The following is a 17,193-nucleotide window of genomic DNA, read 5'->3' on the forward strand; positions in this document are numbered from 1 at the left end:
TATAAATTATTATATGCAATTATAATTATGTGCCTCTGGTTTTTGAACTAAAACAACCATGTGATTAAAGAAAACAATATAAATAAAATGCGTCTGTTGTAATGAAACAAACACCGTAGATATACCTAACAACAACAACAAGTGTACGAACAAGAGCCAGACTGCAGAGCAAATTCCTCCAGCACACTCAAAACAACAACTTCATGTAATCAGACGAGCAATCTCACGTCACGCGCTTGTATTGGGATTCGTGACGTATCATCTTTGGCAGGCGTGACCATCAAGAAACAAGTGTGACAATTATAAAACAAGTGTGACAATTTCTCCTAAAAAATCATTAAAGACAGAACGTGGCAGTTAAAACATCAAGTTAAAAAAATAAATTTCGAGACTTCCGAATTTAGACTGGTGCATCATTAACGCAGTTAATTAAAAAAGTGTGATCAATCGCGATGGATAAGCCTAACTCGACGTAAGATCCAAATATTTTCTATCACGCTCAAAAGTTAAGATTGAATTAAAATCACTTAAATATTTTCACTGCTAAAATTTAAGGGCAGTTCTTTAAATATGTCTATGCCTACTTCTAAAACTCATTTATAGTTATTCAATATTTTTAACGACAGCATTAAAGTGTGTTTTAAAGTTTTAAGTTTTACAAATTTATGTTCACAAAATCAGACAAAAATCTGTCAATGAAGAACCGTAACAATTTCCATATTTTCAAGGGCCGATACTGTGATCAACCTGCTTAAGGCCCGTGCACAAGAAGATCCGTCTCGAGAGAGCTACGTCTTTATTGGCAGAAGTCAGGAACGGCTACCCTTAACTAGAGTACAGTTGTGGGACTTGGCGGGGAGATTCGCTTCTCGTCTTCGTGGATATGGCGTCAAGGTGTTTTAGACTGAGTTGTTTGATTGTTTCAACATCATAAAGATGTTTTTTTAAGATTAGAAAAAGACAAAGAAGTCCAGTTTTAGACACTTAATCTGCACGTAAAGTACACCCTTACAACAAAGCAGCATTTAGTATAGAAGATTACTGCAGTGTTACCTGCTTTTGATTGAAGGGGGTGCGTGTTATAACTAGGGGAATGATGTTATATCAGATGATGTTGCCACCTGTATAACAGGTGTGGGATGATGTTATACCAGATGTTTTCACCTGTATTCCAGGTGGGAGGGGGATGATGTTATACCATATGTTTTCACTTGTATTCCAGGTGGGGGATGTGGTGGTCAACTCACTGCCCAACTCACGGAGCCGACTCGTCACAGATTTTGGGATCATCATGTCAGGGGGTGCAACCCTAACCAATGAGGTAAGAGCGTGAGGTCACGACACATTTTTTAATTCATTCAGCGTTTTGTATCGTTAGGGCAATGTCAATAGACAATTTATTTATTACATCTATTGAACTAGCAACATCACAAGCAACTAATGGTTACTAACCTCTATGATATAGTAAACTGTCAACAGCGGTAAAGTGATCGCAAGATCTTTGTGTGAGGGACTTCATATGTTTAGTCTTGTTTGAAAATAACATTCTTGATCATTCTAATTTTGTCCTGAAATGATTTAAGAATTTTAATTGTTGTAAAACAAAAACGTGCTAAACACGTTATTTTAACGGACAGCTTATCTTCACCTACTGATTAAATAATTATAGTAAAACGATATCTTAATTAATTTATTATTATTTTTTTATAAAAAATCGGCCCTACGAGTATTCATTATAGACAAAGAGGTTAAACTAATTATCCTTGAACTATCTAATTTTCTATATCAACATATCCCTACCAATGTTAAGCCAAACATCAACTTCCAACTAAACCAACGGGTTTTCTACCACCAATGTTTATTTAGGCCATCCTCCAAGACGGTGAGGATTTTTTCGTGTCAATCAAGTCTTCAAACTGTCGGTCTTTGGTCTTAGCTTCTGGAGATCCAACTCTCAAATTTCTGGGGAAATACGTGGTTGGGGACTACTCACGTCAAGAACAGGGGTAGGTCGGTTGTACACGTTGTACACAGAGGGTAGGTTGTACAAGTTGTACACAGAGGGTAGGTTGTACAAGTTGTACACAGAGGGTAGGTTGTACAAGTTGTACACAGAGGGTAGGTTGTACAAGTTGTACACAGAGGGTAGGTTGTACTACAAGTTGTACACAGAGGGTAGGTTGTACAAGTTGTACACAGTAGGTAGGTTGTACAAGTTGTACACACAGGTAAGTAGGTTGTACAAGTTGTACACAGAGGGTAGGTAGGCTATATGAGTTTTACACAGAAGGAAGGCAATCTTTAGAAGTTCTATGACAAAAATTTGCAGGCCAAACCATGTTAAACTTTTAGCATAGTGAATGAGCCCTCTGACGAATTCGGAAATGAAAGAACTAATGTTGGTTCTTGTAAACAAGTTAAGTATTTCGTTGATTTACATTGTTCATTCGTGTTGCTATGTTGTCAACACAAGATCATTTTTATCACAAGAAATATTTGTCTGTAGACATGAAGCCGTGTACCCCATCAAGTGTGACCGAGCCCCGTGCCTGCGTCAGGCCATCGTCCTACGACTGACCAGCCATGAAGACCACACGGCCTTTCTCGCCAGTCTAGAGGACGAGGACTTCTACGCCGCTCCTGTCACGGCTCAGGACGAGGCGTATGTCTTTAGAACGTCCGGGTCAACGGGCTTCTCTAAGCTGATACCCCGCACACACAGGTACCACACCGGTTGTACACACACACACAGGTACCACACATGTTGCACACACACACAGGTACCACACCGGTTGTACACACACACACAGGTACCACACATGTTGCACACACACACAGGTACCACACCGGTTGTACACACACACACAGGTACCACACCGGTTGTACACACACACACAGGTACCACACCGGTTGTACACACAGGTACCACACCGGTTGTACACACACACACAGGTACCACACCGGTTGTACACACAGGTACCACACCGGTTGTACACACACACACAGGTACCACACATGTTGCACACACACACAGGTACCACACATGTTGCACACACACACAGGTACCACACCGGTTGTACACACACACACAGGTACCACACATGTTGCACACACACACAGGTACCACACATGTTGCACACACACACAGGTACCACACCGGTTGTACACACACACACAGGTACCACACCGGTTGTACACACAGGTACCACACCGGTTGTACACACACACACAGGTACCACACCGGTTGTACACACAGGTACCACACCGGTTGTACACACACACACAGGTACCACACCGGTTGTACACACAGGTACCACACCGGTTGTACACACAGGTACCACACCGGTTGTACATACACACAGGTACCACACCGGTTGTACATACACACAGGTATCACACCGGTTGTACACACACACAGGTACCACACCGGTTGTACACACACACAGGTACCACACCGGTTGTACACACACACACAGGTACCACACCGGTTGTACACACACACACAGGTACCATACCGGTTGTACACACAGGTACCACACCGGTTGTACACACACAGGTACCACACCGGTTGTACACACACACAGGTACCACACCGGTTTTACACACAGGTACCACACCGGTTGTACACACACACACAGGTACCACACCGGTTGTACACACAGGTACCACACCGGTTGTACACACACACACAGGTACCACACCGGTTGTACACACAGGTACCACACCGGTTGTACACACACACACAGGTACCACACCGGTTGTACACACACACACAGGTACCACACCGGTTGTACACACACACACAGGTACCACACCGGTTGTACACACACACACAGGTACCACACCGGTTGTACACACACACACAGGTACCACACCGGTTGCACACACAGGTACCACACCGGTTGTACACACACACACAGGTACCACACCGGTTGCACACACAGGTACCACACCGGTTGTACACACACACACAGGTACCACACCGGTTGTACACACACACAGGTACCACACCGGTTGTACACACACACAGGTACCACACCGGTTGTACATACACACAGGTATCACACCGGTTGTACACACACAGGTACCACACCGGTTGCACACACAGGTACCATATCTGATAATCTCGAATACAATTGCACAGAATTTTGAACCTAAGTACAGTTCGCATTGAAACGTTCGACTGATCTTCATTCCATTTAGTTTAAGTAAATAATTCAGCTCGCAAAACATTTACAAAGATTGTGTTATGCTCCCGTCACAGAGAAATTTTGAATCTTTACATCGATGACTTACAAACCATTATAAACAAGGATGACGTCATCTACTGTGATCGGGCCCTGGGGTGGGTCGTGGGTTACCCCCACCCTTACCTTTCCCTGGGCGTCACAATCTACATGCAGGAGCAGCTGGAGGTCACCAGAGGCGTGACGGATGTGTGGGAGTACATGGTGGGGCGGGGCATGACGGTGGCCATGATGCTGCCAGAGGACATCCTGCTAGTCAAGCAGGTGAGTCACACACACCTGCTGTACACCTCACTTTAAGTCAAGGAGGTGAGTCACACACCAGTCCTGCTGTACACATCAAGTCAAGATGGTGAGTCACACACTTGCTGTAGACCTCATCTTAGTTCTCGTCAGGTTAATGAGTAACATCGACTGGCACTCGTGTCTTGCATTTCTCCTATGATCGATGCGGCCGAGGGCTAAAGTACTCAACAACCAAACCGAAAGTCTCGGGTTCAGTTCCGACTCGAGGCAGCACCTGTCCCTTCTGTTTACTAACATGGTACTGTACTTCACTGACCAATCCTTACATTGGACGTCACTGCCGTGCTTGGTCGTTAAGAAATCTAGCTATTGCTATCTATCTAATTTTATGAAAACCAATGTTATTTGAAAGACTTATCGCACATATTATAACCATAGGGTAACATTCTCATTAAGCTCTTATCAAGTGACCCACCGTTTTCGTTTCAGGGATATGATGACGGCAGATTTACGCACACAATGCTGAAAAATCTGGTCACTTTTGGACAGCCTATTGGCCAGGTAATACCTCATGTTTTATATTAAATAACACTTCTTTACACTTGTTTTTTATTTTATTTGTGTGGGCTAAAAGCATTAAAATAAAAATCACAGTGCCAACGTATTTTTAATTTAACTGGTTAATTTAGATATTTTACCTGTTGTTTCAGGTCATATTTCACCAGTTGTTTTAGGTCATATTTCACCTGTTGTTTCAGGTCATATTTTACCTGTTTTTTCAGGTCATATTTCACCTGTTGTTTCAGGTCATATTTCTCCTGGTTGTTTCAGGTCATATTTCACCTGTTGTGTCAGGTCATATTTCACCTGGTTGTTTCAGGTCATATTTCACCTGTTGTTTCAGGTCATATTTTACCTGGTTGTTTCAGGTCATATTTCACCTGTTGTTTCAGGTCATATTTTACCTGGTTGTTTCAGGTCATATTTTACCTGGTTGTTTCAGGTCATATTTTACCTGTTGTTTCAGGTCATATTTCACCTGGTTGTTTCAGGTCATATTTCACCTGATGTTTCAGGTCATATTTCACCTGGTTGTTTCAGGTCATATTTCACTTGGTTGTTTCAGGTCATATTTCACCTGTTGTTTCAGGTCATATTTCACTTTGTTGTTTCAGGTCATATTTCACCTGTTGTTTCAGGTCATATTTCACCTGTTGTTTCAGGTCATATTTCACCTGTTGTTTCAGGTCATATTTCACCTGGTTGTTTCAGGTCATATTTTACCTGTTGTTTCAGGTCATATTTTACCTGTTGTTTCAGGTCATATTTCACCTGTTTTTTCAGGTCATATTTTACCTGTTGTTTCAGGTCATATTTTACCTGTTGTTTCAGGTCATATTTTACCTGTTGTTTCAGGTCATTTTTCACCTGTTGTTTCAGGTCATATTTTACCTGTTTTTTTAGGTCATATTTTACCTGTTGTTTCAGGTCATATTTTACCTGTTGTTTCAGGTCATATTTCACCTGTTGTTTCAGGTCATATTTCACCTGGTTGTTTCAGGTCATATTTCACCTGGTTGTTTCAGGTCATTTCACCTGGTTGTTTCAGATCATATTTCACCAGTTGTTTCATGTCATATTTCACCTGGTTGTTTCAGGTCATATTTTACCTGTTGTTTCAGGTCATATTTTACCTGTTGTTTCAGGTCATATTTCACCTAGTTGGCTACATGACCGAGAAGGTGACCTCTCTCTACGGGTCGACAGAAACAGGCTTTGTGTCGTATGGAATTGTGGGCCCACACAACAAGGTAGGCCATCATTCTACTACAACTGTTGGGACATTCAAAAGGGAAGGTCGACCTGTTTGACCACATGATGAGGAAGGCCATCATTCTACCCGCACTGCTGTTAGAAGATGAGTAATCTACAAATGATGAAATTAAAAGCACCACAAATAATTAGAAATAGTTACCTAGAGACCTGCGCGTCACCTAGAGACCCAATCTACAAAGTACAGATAAGTGATTGGTCTGTAGCTTTAGGCAGCACGGACTTTGACTCAAATGTGGTTGGTGCGAAGAGTGTTTAACAATTTATCTGGCAACTTGATCCTTGCCACGGGGGATAGAGCAGCTATACTGGGACTCATCAACTGACCATCAACTGAAATAACAACAACATATGGTGTAAACAACAACATCAACGTTATAGATTTAAAACAACAACACCAACATATGGTGAAAACAACAACACCAACTTATGGTGAAAACAACAACAACAACATACGGTGAAAACAACAACACCATCATAAGGTGAAAATAAAAACAGCAACATATGGTGAAAACAACAACAGCAACATATGGTGAAAACAACAACACCAACATACGGTGAAAACAACAACACCAACATATGGTGAAAACAACAACATCAACATATGGTGAAAACAACAACACCAACATATGGTGAAAACAACAACACCAACATATGGTGAAAACAACAACACCAACATATGGTGAAAACAACAACAGCAACATATGGTGAAAACAACACCACCAACATATGGTGAAAACAACACCCAACATATTATAATGAAAATAACTTTAGTAACGTTACATACATTTATTATTTTAATATGTTTAAAAAAAAATTAAAACCACATGACTCGCATATAAACTATTTCTGTTGCATATTATTATAATTGTTTTTATTGGCCTTATTATTATTATTGTTATTATTATTATTTTTACTATTATTAATATCATTATTTTTTTATTCCAATACAAAATGCGACCATGATTGTTTTAATTTCCTAGGTTTCCATAAGATACAACTTGCTTTATGTTTTTGCTGATGTTGGTTTGTTGATGTGTCGTCACCCAGGACAAGGTGAAGGACGGTTATGCCGGAGACCGTTTGAAGCCAGGGACGGAACTGAAAGTCTTATCTGAGGTTACAAACAGTCCGGTCACAGAGCCGTGTCAACAGGGCAAGCTGTTTCTGAGGGGTGAGTACATTGGTGGTTCAGTGGTGAGTACATGGGGTAGGTGGTTCAGTGGAGGGTCGGTGGTTCAGTGGTGAGTACATGGGGTCGGTGGTTCAGTGGAGGGTCGGTGGTTCAGTGGTGAGTACATGGGGTCGGTGGTTCAGTGGAGGGTCGGTGGTTCAGTGGTGAGTACATGGGGTCGGTGGTTCAGTGGTGAGTACATTGGGTCGGTGGTTCAGTGGTGAGTACATGGGGTCGGTGGTTCAGTGGTGAGTACATTGGGTCGGTGGTTCAGTGGTGAGTACATGGGGTCGGTGGTTCAGTGGTGGGTCGGTGGTTCAGTGGTGAGTACATGGGGTCGGTGGTTCAGTGGTGAGTACTAGGGTAGGTGGTTCAGTGGTGAGTACATGGGGTCGGTGGTTCAGTGGTGAGTACATTGGGTCGGTGGTTCAGTGGTGAGTACATTGGGTGGGTGGTTCAGTGGTGAGTACATTGGGTTGGTGGTTCAGTGGTGAGTACATGGGGTCGGTGGTTCAGTGGTGAGTACATGGGGTCGGTGGTTCAGTGGTGGGTCGGTGGTTCAGTGGTGAGTACATGGGGTCGGTGGTTCAGTGGTGAGTACTAGGGTAGGTGGTTCAGTGGTGAGTACATGGGGTCGGTGGTTCAGTGGTGAGTACATTGGGTCGGTGGTTCAGTGGTGAGTACATTGGGTGGGTGGTTCAGTGGTGAGTACATTGGGTTGGTGGTTCAGTGGTGAGTACATGGGGTCGGTGGTTCAGTGGTGAGTACATGGGGTTGGTGGTTCAGTGGTGAGTACATGGGGTCGGTGGTTCAGTGGTGAGTACATGGGGTCGGTGGTTCAGTGGTGAGTACATGGGGTCGGTGGTTCAGTGGTGAGTACATGGGGTCGGTGGTTCAGTGGTGAGTACATGGGGTCGGTGGTTCAGTGGTGAGTACATGGGGTCGGTGGTTCAGTGGTGAGTACATGGGGTCGGTGGTTCAGTGGTGAGTACATGGGGTCGGTGGTTCAGTGGTGAGTACATAGGGTCGGTGGTTCAGTGGTGAGTACATGGGGTCGGTGGTTCAGTGGTGAGTACTAGGGTCGGTGGTTCAGTGGTGAGTACATGGGGTCGGTGGTTCAGTGGTGGGTCGGTGGTTCAGTGGTGAGTACATGGTGTCGGTGGTTCAATGGTGAGTACATTGGGTCGGTGGTTCTGTGGTGAGTACATGGGGTCGGTGGTTCAGTGGTGAGTACATGGGGTCGGTAGTTCAGTGGTGAGTACTAGGGTCGGTGGTTCAGTGGTGGGTCGGTGGTTCAGTGGTGAGTACATTGGGTCGGTGGTTCAGTGGTGAGTACATTGGGTCGGTGGTTCAGTGGTGAGTACATGGGGTCGGTGGTTCAGTGGTGGGTCGGTGGTTCAGTGGTGAGTACATGGGGTCGGTGGTTCAGTGGTGAGTACATGGGGTCGGTGGTTCAGTGGTGGGTCGGTGGTTCAGTGGTGAGTACATGGGGTCGGTGGTTCAGTGGTGAGTACTAGGGTAGGTGGTTCAGTGGTGAGTACATGGGGTCGGTGGTTCAGTGGTGAGTACATTGGGTCGGTGGTTCAGTGGTGAGTACATGGGGTCGGTGGTTCAGTGGTGAGTACATTGGGTCGGTGGTTCAGTGGTGAGTACATGGGGTCGGTGGTTCAGTGGTGGGTCGGTGGTTCAGTGGTGAGTACATGGGGTCGGTGGTTCAGTGGTGAGTACTAGGGTAGGTGGTTCAGTGGTGAGTACATGGGGTCGGTGGTTCAGTGGTGAGTACATTGGGTCGGTGGTTCAGTGGTGAGTACATTGGGTGGGTGGTTCAGTGGTGAGTACATTGGGTTGGTGGTTCAGTGGTGAGTACATGGGGTCGGTGGTTCAGTGGTGAGTACATGGGGTCGGTGGTTCAGTGGTGGGTCGGTGGTTCAGTGGTGAGTACATGGGGTCGGTGGTTCAGTGGTGAGTACTAGGGTAGGTGGTTCAGTGGTGAGTACATGGGGTCGGTGGTTCAGTGGTGAGTACATTGGGTCGGTGGTTCAGTGGTGAGTACATTGGGTGGGTGGTTCAGTGGTGAGTACATTGGGTTGGTGGTTCAGTGGTGAGTACATGGGGTCGGTGGTTCAGTGGTGAGTACATGGGGTTGGTGGTTCAGTGGTGAGTACATGGGGTCGGTGGTTCAGTGGTGAGTACATGGGGTCGGTGGTTCAGTGGTGAGTACATGGGGTCGGTGGTTCAGTGGTGAGTACATGGGGTCGGTGGTTCAGTGGTGAGTACATGGGGTCGGTGGTTCAGTGGTGAGTACATGGGGTCGGTGGTTCAGTGGTGAGTACATGGGGTCGGTGGTTCAGTGGTGAGTACATGGGGTCGGTGGTTCAGTGGTGAGTACATAGGGTCGGTGGTTCAGTGGTGAGTACATGGGGTCGGTGGTTCAGTGGTGAGTACTAGGGTCGGTGGTTCAGTGGTGAGTACATGGGGTCGGTGGTTCAGTGGTGGGTCGGTGGTTCAGTGGTGAGTACATGGTGTCGGTGGTTCAATGGTGAGTACATTGGGTCGGTGGTTCTGTGGTGAGTACATGGGGTCGGTGGTTCAGTGGTGAGTACATGGGGTCGGTAGTTCAGTGGTGAGTACTAGGGTCGGTGGTTCAGTGGTGGGTCGGTGGTTCAGTGGTGAGTACATTGGGTCGGTGGTTCAGTGGTGAGTACATTGGGTCGGTGGTTCAGTGGTGAGTACATGGGGTCGGTGGTTCAGTGGTGGGTCGGTGGTTCAGTGGTGAGTACATGGGGTCGGTGGTTCAGTGGTGAGTACATGGGGTCGGTGGTTCAGTGGTGGGTCGGTGGTTCAGTGGTGAGTACATGGGGTCGGTGGTTCAGTGGTGAGTACTAGGGTAGGTGGTTCAGTGGTGAGTACATGGGGTCGTTGGTTCAGTGGTGAGTACATTGGGTCGGTGGTTCAGTGGTGAGTACATTGGGTGGGTGGTTCAGTGGTGAGTACATTGGGTTGGTGGTTCAGTGGTGAGTACATGGGGTCGGTGGTTCAGTGGTGAGTACATGGGGTCGGTGGTTCAGTGGTGAGTACATGGGGTCGGTGGTTCAGTGGTGAGTACATGGGGTCGGTGGTTCAGTGGTGAGTACATGGGGTCGGTGGTTCAGTGGTGAGTACATGGGGTCGGTGGTTCAGTGGTGAGTACATGGGGTCGGTGGTTCAGTGGTGAGTACATGGGGTCGGTGGTTCAGTGGTGAGTACATGGGGTCGGTGGTTCAGTGGTGAGTACATGGGGTCGGTGGTTCAGTGGTGAGTACATGGGGTCGGTGGTTCAGTGGTGAGTACATGGGGTCGGTGGTTCAGTGGTGAGTACTAGGGTCGGTGGTTCAGTGGTGAGTACATGGGGTCGGTGGTTCAGTGGTGGGTCGGTGGTTCAGTGGTGAGTACATTGGGTCGGTGGTTCAATGGTGAGTACATTGGGTCGGTGGTTCAGTGGTGGGTCGGTGGTTCAGTGGTGAGTACATTGGGTGGGTGGTTCAGTGGTGAGTACATGGTGTCGGTGGTTCAATGGTGAGTACATTGGGTCGGTGGTTCAGTGGTGAGTACATGGGGTCGGTGGTTCAGTGGTGAGTACATGGGGTCGGTAGTTCAGTGGTGAGTACTAGGGTCGGTGGTTCAGTGGTGGGTCGGTGGTTCAGTGGTGAGTACATTGGGTCGGTGGTTCAGTGGTGAGTACATTGGGTCGGTGGTTCAGTGGTGAGTACATGGGGTCGGTGGTTCAGTGGTGAGTACATGGGGTCGGTAGTTCAGTGGTGAGTACTAGGGTCGGTGGTTCAGTGGTGGGTCGGTGGTTCAGTGGTGAGTACATTGGGTCGGTGGTTCAGTGGTGAGTACATTGGGTCGGTGGTTCAGTGGTGAGTACATGGGGTCGGTGGTTCAGTGGTGGGTCGGTGGTTCAGTGGTGAGTACATGGGGTCGGTGGTTCAGTGGTGAGTACATGGGGTCGGTGGTTCAGTGGTGGGTACATTGGGTGGGTGGTTCAGTGGTGAGTACATGGGGTCGGTGGTTCAGTGGTGAGTACTAGGGTCGGTGGTTCAGTGGTGAGTACATTGGGTCGGTGGTTCAGTGGTGGGTCGGTGATTATATATAGTACCAGTTATAATTCGCATTTAGTGATGTGTATTATTTATACAACTTTAGTAAATAATTCTTTAGTAAGAAATTAATATTTGACATACAATCTAAAGGCCATTTAAGTACCCACTTCTGTAGGTAGTATATAAGACTGTAGCCAACTGCTCTATGTATCGTGCATGCAAACGTTCCGTGTATCATACAGGTGGATCAGTAATGAGACACTACATGAACAATGAGAGTTCAACACAGAACGTCTTTACTGATGATGGTTGGCTTGATACTGGAGACATTGCATATCTAGAGTAGGTGTTTTCAGAAATGATTTGTGGGTACGGGGAATCTTGAGTGTAATTAACACTAATTGGGGATCAGTGTTTCTTCCACACTTTTTTCTCCGTGGGGGGGGGGGGGGGCACTTGATATTTTCGGAGGGGGGGGGGGCGAACACTAATAATAGTATATGTTTACTATAAAAACTCCATCTCGTTCGGGGGGAGTGTAGATTTCCTTCGGGGAAGGGGGGGGGGGGGGGTGAGGGATCCGCCCCGAAGAGATGCCTAGAAGAAAATCTGTTGGGAATAGGTATTCAGATGGATGGGACGGCGTGTCGAAGCTAACCCGAAAGTCTCGAGTTCGAATCCGGGTTCAAGTCAGTAGAATTTGTCCCTGAGTCTACCCAACTCTGATGGGTACCTAACTTATGTTAGGGGGAAAAAGGCGTCTGGGAATAGTGCTGACCACACTATTCCTTCATATGCCGAGGTCTCTGAAACAGATGAAGTCTATTTCATCTGCCCCTTGTGTCTTGGGCACGAGCGGGAAAAGATGATGATTCAGATAGATGCATTGGGTGGTGGTCTCGACATGAACTATTGATTTTAACTATTCTTACAAATTTGTAAATCAGTTCGCTTAATTATTCTAAGACGCAACTGATTTTATTTTGTTTAGCTATACGGTTCTATTAGTCCTTAATGCAGAACGCCTTAAAAATATGAGTGACGTAATCACACAGTGAAGACGGCCAGCTATACGTCATCGCTAGGACGTCAGAGTCCATCATGTGCGGCACGATGGTGCTGTACCCCTGCTGGATCGAGGAGAGGTTCCGCGCATGCCCCGGGGTCGCTTCCGTCTACGTTGTTGGTGAGTACTGACGTCACTATGCCGGAACACCGGCAGCTGTTGTCTCAGTAAAATCTTTGTCTGGCACCAAATGTTCTATCATATTTAAGACTTTGGTCTAATAGTTTCTAAACAGCTTTGCTTCTAAAATTACAATAGATATTATATCTGCAATCTATACAAAATATTTTAATAAAAATTACAAAATGATCATTTTGGTGGTGTCAACCCCCTTTCACCAATCTTTCTTTGATGCCTCAAGTAAGTTCACCTGCATTTACTAATGCTGAATCCAGCTCTGAGTACCTGTTCCAACAGACAACTCTTGTAACACATCGTTATTTTTCGGCGACGCTCAACTGTAATGTTGGTCCTCTCAACCTATCTGAACAAGCCATTCTTTCTCGAACATTCTCCAGGTATCCCTAACACCACAGCCGCTGAAGATGTTTGTATTTGTGTCGTGACTCTATTCCCAACACCACAGCCGCTGAAGATGTTTGTATTTGTGTCGTGATTCTCTAGGTATCCCCAACACCACAGCCGCTGAAGATGTTTGTATTTGTGTCGTGACTCTATCCCCAACACCACAGCCGCTGAAGATGTTTGTATTTGTGTCGTGACTCTCTAGGTATCCCCAACACCACAGCCGCTGAAGATGTTTGTATTTGTGTCGTGACTCTATCCCCAACACCACAGCCGCTGAAGATGTTTGTATTTGTGTCGTGACTCTCTAGGTATCCCCAACACCACAGCCGCTGAAGATGTTTGTATTTGTGTCGTGCCCAAGAAGGACTCTAGCCTGACCGTGGACGACCTGAAATCTTACTTCGACGCCATGTTTGTGGGCGGGGTTGCCATCTCCGACTTCAACACAGGAAAGTTCTACATCACAAACAGCTTTCCTGTCAACAGTACAGGCAAGGTGGCCAGAAAAATTCTCAGGAAAATGGCCTGTGAACATTTTGGTATCAAAAGTGCTTAGAAATATTTCTTTCATAAAAAAAAAACCTATTTATGTTGGTTTACTAGATACATCTGAAGATGTGCATTAAAAATGTTTATTCGAATTTGGTGACTGATGTTTATGACTATTGACGGAGGAATGTGTATAAAATGATCCAATTATAAATTGTTTTGTAACATTTCCTTTAGAGAAACGTTTATCAATTGTAAAACAAACAGTGTGTTACCACAGATCAACTACCATTTATTTAAAATTCTTTAGGATTGGAGGTTTCAGCAGATTACTAAGTCTTAGTTTTCAAATTCTCTGATTCAACGGCTTGTCTCGTTTTGCACTTAAAAATTCGAGATGTCAAGACTTACAACGCAATTTAGGAATTGGGCTGATCTAGGAATAATCTATGATCGTTCATGTGTCTTTGAAACGGCGAAAGTATATTTCTAATAGGTGTTAACTAACAACACGACACCGTGAAATGTAGCTTCCGTTATTTATTCTTTTAATTTTCGCATGTACTCAGTTGAAAGACTTTGTGATATAATCTCAAATCGGTAATATTAAACATATTAACAACCAATTATTTGTTATAAAAATGTTCATCAAATAATAATAACGAGCCGGCCCGCGGCATAACATACGCCGCTATTTAGTTGTTTCTAATTTTCAATAATTCATAATTTGTGAATTCGACAGTACCAACGCCGACACTGAAAATATTTCTTTAAAACACTATAAGTAGCTCGTTAAGGACCATAACCCCCCCCCCCTTCCTTCCCTCCCCCCCTCCTCCCCCCCCCCCCTACGTTTAAAATCGTTGGCTCTGCTTGTAAACATTTAGAGTGAACACAGCTCACTAAAACCATGTAGGGGTGGGGAGGTAGGGAGAGCGTTTGCAGCTTGTTTTCTAACGGCTCGAAGAAGAGAATTATATATATAGATAAATAAAACACAAAATAAACTTTCATTAACATGACACTCTGGATGACATGTCCATTGTTAATTTATAAAAATAAACTCTGGTCTCAAATAACAAATCGACATTTTTATATTTGAATGTTACAAATAAGGAAATTATTTAACTCCTTATAAACATGCGTATTAGATGAGTTTCAAACAGGAACGTAATCAATCTCTAAAGTCAAGTTCAAATATTAGCCTAGGATAGCATAAAAGCTAGAAATAGTTGGATTGCAGAATAATTTGACGTTGCAGGGGACATGACTCTATAAAACGTCATACGCCTTTTAAAAGCAGTTATGCTACTGATGCATTACTTGACTTGTTCTGAAGGGATTGTTAACAATACATGCTTCATCTTCAACTGGGAACAAGTACTCATAGTCCGGCAACTTTAAGCATTCGTTTCCAAAATATGATAATAGCATCACGTCATTCACAGTTTACATATGAATCAACTATAGGGATATATATATATATATATATATATATATATATATATATATATATATATATATATATATATATATATATATATATATATATATATATATATATAGGTAGTCCAAACTGAAATTAACTATTGATTGCAGACTTCTGGAGTGAGTATGTCATGAAAGAACTTTTAATTGTAAGCTTTATGCCACAAATTTTATAAAAATATCTCAATAAATAAAAAAGTTATGCGGTTTTTAAAAAAGCAAAATTTGGTAAAAAACTGATTTTCAAAAAGTGCCATTTTTGAGAACCCATATTTTCTAAACTAAATAACATAGAAGTGTAGAAATTGGTAAAGTTACTGCAAAGTTTATAATATATATGCCCAATTTTTTTTCAGTCATCTAAAATGAGTCTTTCTAAGGTAAAACAAATAATTGAAAATGACAAAAATGCGTTTTGGTCACTTTTATTTTCATACAAAAAAAAATTCAATTTTTTTTTCTTTGGACATAGAATAACTCTAAAACTATTGTGTTGGTAACATTAACAGGAAGAATGTGCTCATTATTTTAAAAAATCACATGAGATAAAATATTATTTTAAAAAATGCCACAGTTATCTAGTGCAGGAGAAACAGAATCAAAATTTAGTGGAGTAATGTAATGTAATTTAATAAAGACGTGATGCCTACAAGTGATGCAGCAGTTGAAGCTACATTCAAACCTATCAGGTTGATAACTGCTTTGGGGGAACAGTTTTTAAAACGACAACTCCACATCTTTGTATGTCTTGTTTCCCTCAACCTTGATCTTGTGGAGCATCAAGAGTAAGTGATATGTTTTGGGATCTGTAGGGGGGGGGGGCTTGGCCTTCTTCCCTTCCCTTGTAAGGAAATTTCTGGATAGGCCACCATAAATGTCTCCAGCTATGGAATAAATAATTTAAGGTGGAGGGGGATGCAAATTGAAAGTGTGAGGGGTGGGGGGGGGGTGCAAATCGAAATCTTGAAAGGGGGTGCAAATCGAAAGTTTGAGGGGGGGGGTGCAAATCGAAAAGTTTGTCCCGGGCGCCGGGAAGGGTCGCAACGCCTCTGGATGGACACGTTTGTCTTGTTTGGGTTGGGTTTTTTAAATGCGTGAATTGTGTTCACCCTTGTCGTTTAAGACAACACGAACACTTAAAATAACATAAAGTGTGTAGGTGTGTAGTTAAAAGAGTTAAATGGGGATGGGGGGAGGGTTAAAGAGATCCGAGATCAGAGTTTCTTTCAGGCATCTCTTCGGGGGGGCGGAGCCCCCCCGAAAATTTTTTACCGCCCCCCGAACGAAATGAAATTTATATAATTTATATAGAAAATATATACTTTTAACAGTGTCCGCCCCCCCCCCCCCCCCGGAGAAAAAAGTCTGGAAGAAACACTGTCCGAGATTCGACAAGATGACCTAATTTTTAAGTAAAGCCTACTTAACGGACGTTTTATTTTTAAATGCTGAAATGTTTAATAATGAATTAATGTAAATGTCCATCGCATTGATTTTTTAAAATTAATAATCTTGCATTGGAGTAAATTAGCGATATTGCAAAGAAGTTTTAAGTAAGTCGTGAGAGTAGTTTTTAATCTTTTTTTTTTCTTCTCTGGGGGAATCTACAAATGAACAGTCACGAAATATGTCAAAGCACACATTTCGTATTCCATATATTTAAATAGACCCTATATATATATATATATATATATATATATATATATATATATATATATATATATATATATATATATATATATATGATGATTAAAAATAAACTAGATCTAGTTTATAGTAAAATGCACTCAACTTTTTTTTCAGATTATCCTCAAAGCGAACATAATAAATTTTCAGTCAACCAATTAACAGAGGAAAAATCTCATCGGCCCACATGAACGGTGCTGTAATAAATACTGTGTTGGTGTTTCTTAATTTTACTATTTTAACTCAAAGCAGACGTGTAAAATGCAGATTTTTAATGGAGGAAGATGCACAATGAAAATTTCAGCCAGGGGTATGGGCCCCCCCCCTTTATTAAATTTCCCGGGCCTTTATGAT

General features: G+C 43.5%; 1 protein-coding gene across 1 annotated transcript; it reads left to right on the forward strand.

The window, feature by feature from the left end:
* Window positions 1-350: 350 nt before the first annotated feature.
* LOC131944839 (uncharacterized) lies at window positions 351-14,222 on the forward strand. Its single transcript, XM_059305690.1, has 12 exons — window positions 351-472; window positions 729-894; window positions 1,223-1,321; window positions 1,867-2,006; window positions 2,507-2,722; window positions 4,265-4,511; window positions 4,983-5,054; window positions 6,200-6,304; window positions 7,377-7,500; window positions 11,825-11,924; window positions 12,638-12,768; window positions 13,485-14,222. The coding sequence occupies exons 1-12, from the start codon at window positions 453-455 to the stop codon at window positions 13,730-13,732; spliced, it is 1,668 nt and encodes a 555-aa protein (XP_059161673.1). The 5' UTR covers window positions 351-452; the 3' UTR covers window positions 13,733-14,222.
* Window positions 14,223-17,193: the final 2,971 nt, after the last annotated feature.

This window comes from Physella acuta, unplaced genomic scaffold (assembly GCF_028476545.2).
Source record: "Physella acuta isolate Inbredline_101_S28 unplaced genomic scaffold, ASM2847654v3 ptg000511l, whole genome shotgun sequence".
In the NCBI taxonomy this organism is placed as follows: Eukaryota; Metazoa; Mollusca; class Gastropoda; family Physidae; genus Physella; species Physella acuta.

Coding starts and splice junctions, on each gene's coding strand:
- LOC131944839 (XM_059305690.1), top strand. CDS start 453: ATGGATAAGCCTAACTCGAC. Junction 473..728: donor ATGGATAAGCCTAACTCGAC/GTAAGATCCAAA, acceptor CATATTTTCAAG/GGCCGATACTGTGATCAACC. Junction 7,501..11,824: donor GGGCAAGCTGTTTCTGAGGG/GTGAGTACATTG, acceptor TGTATCATACAG/GTGGATCAGTAATGAGACAC.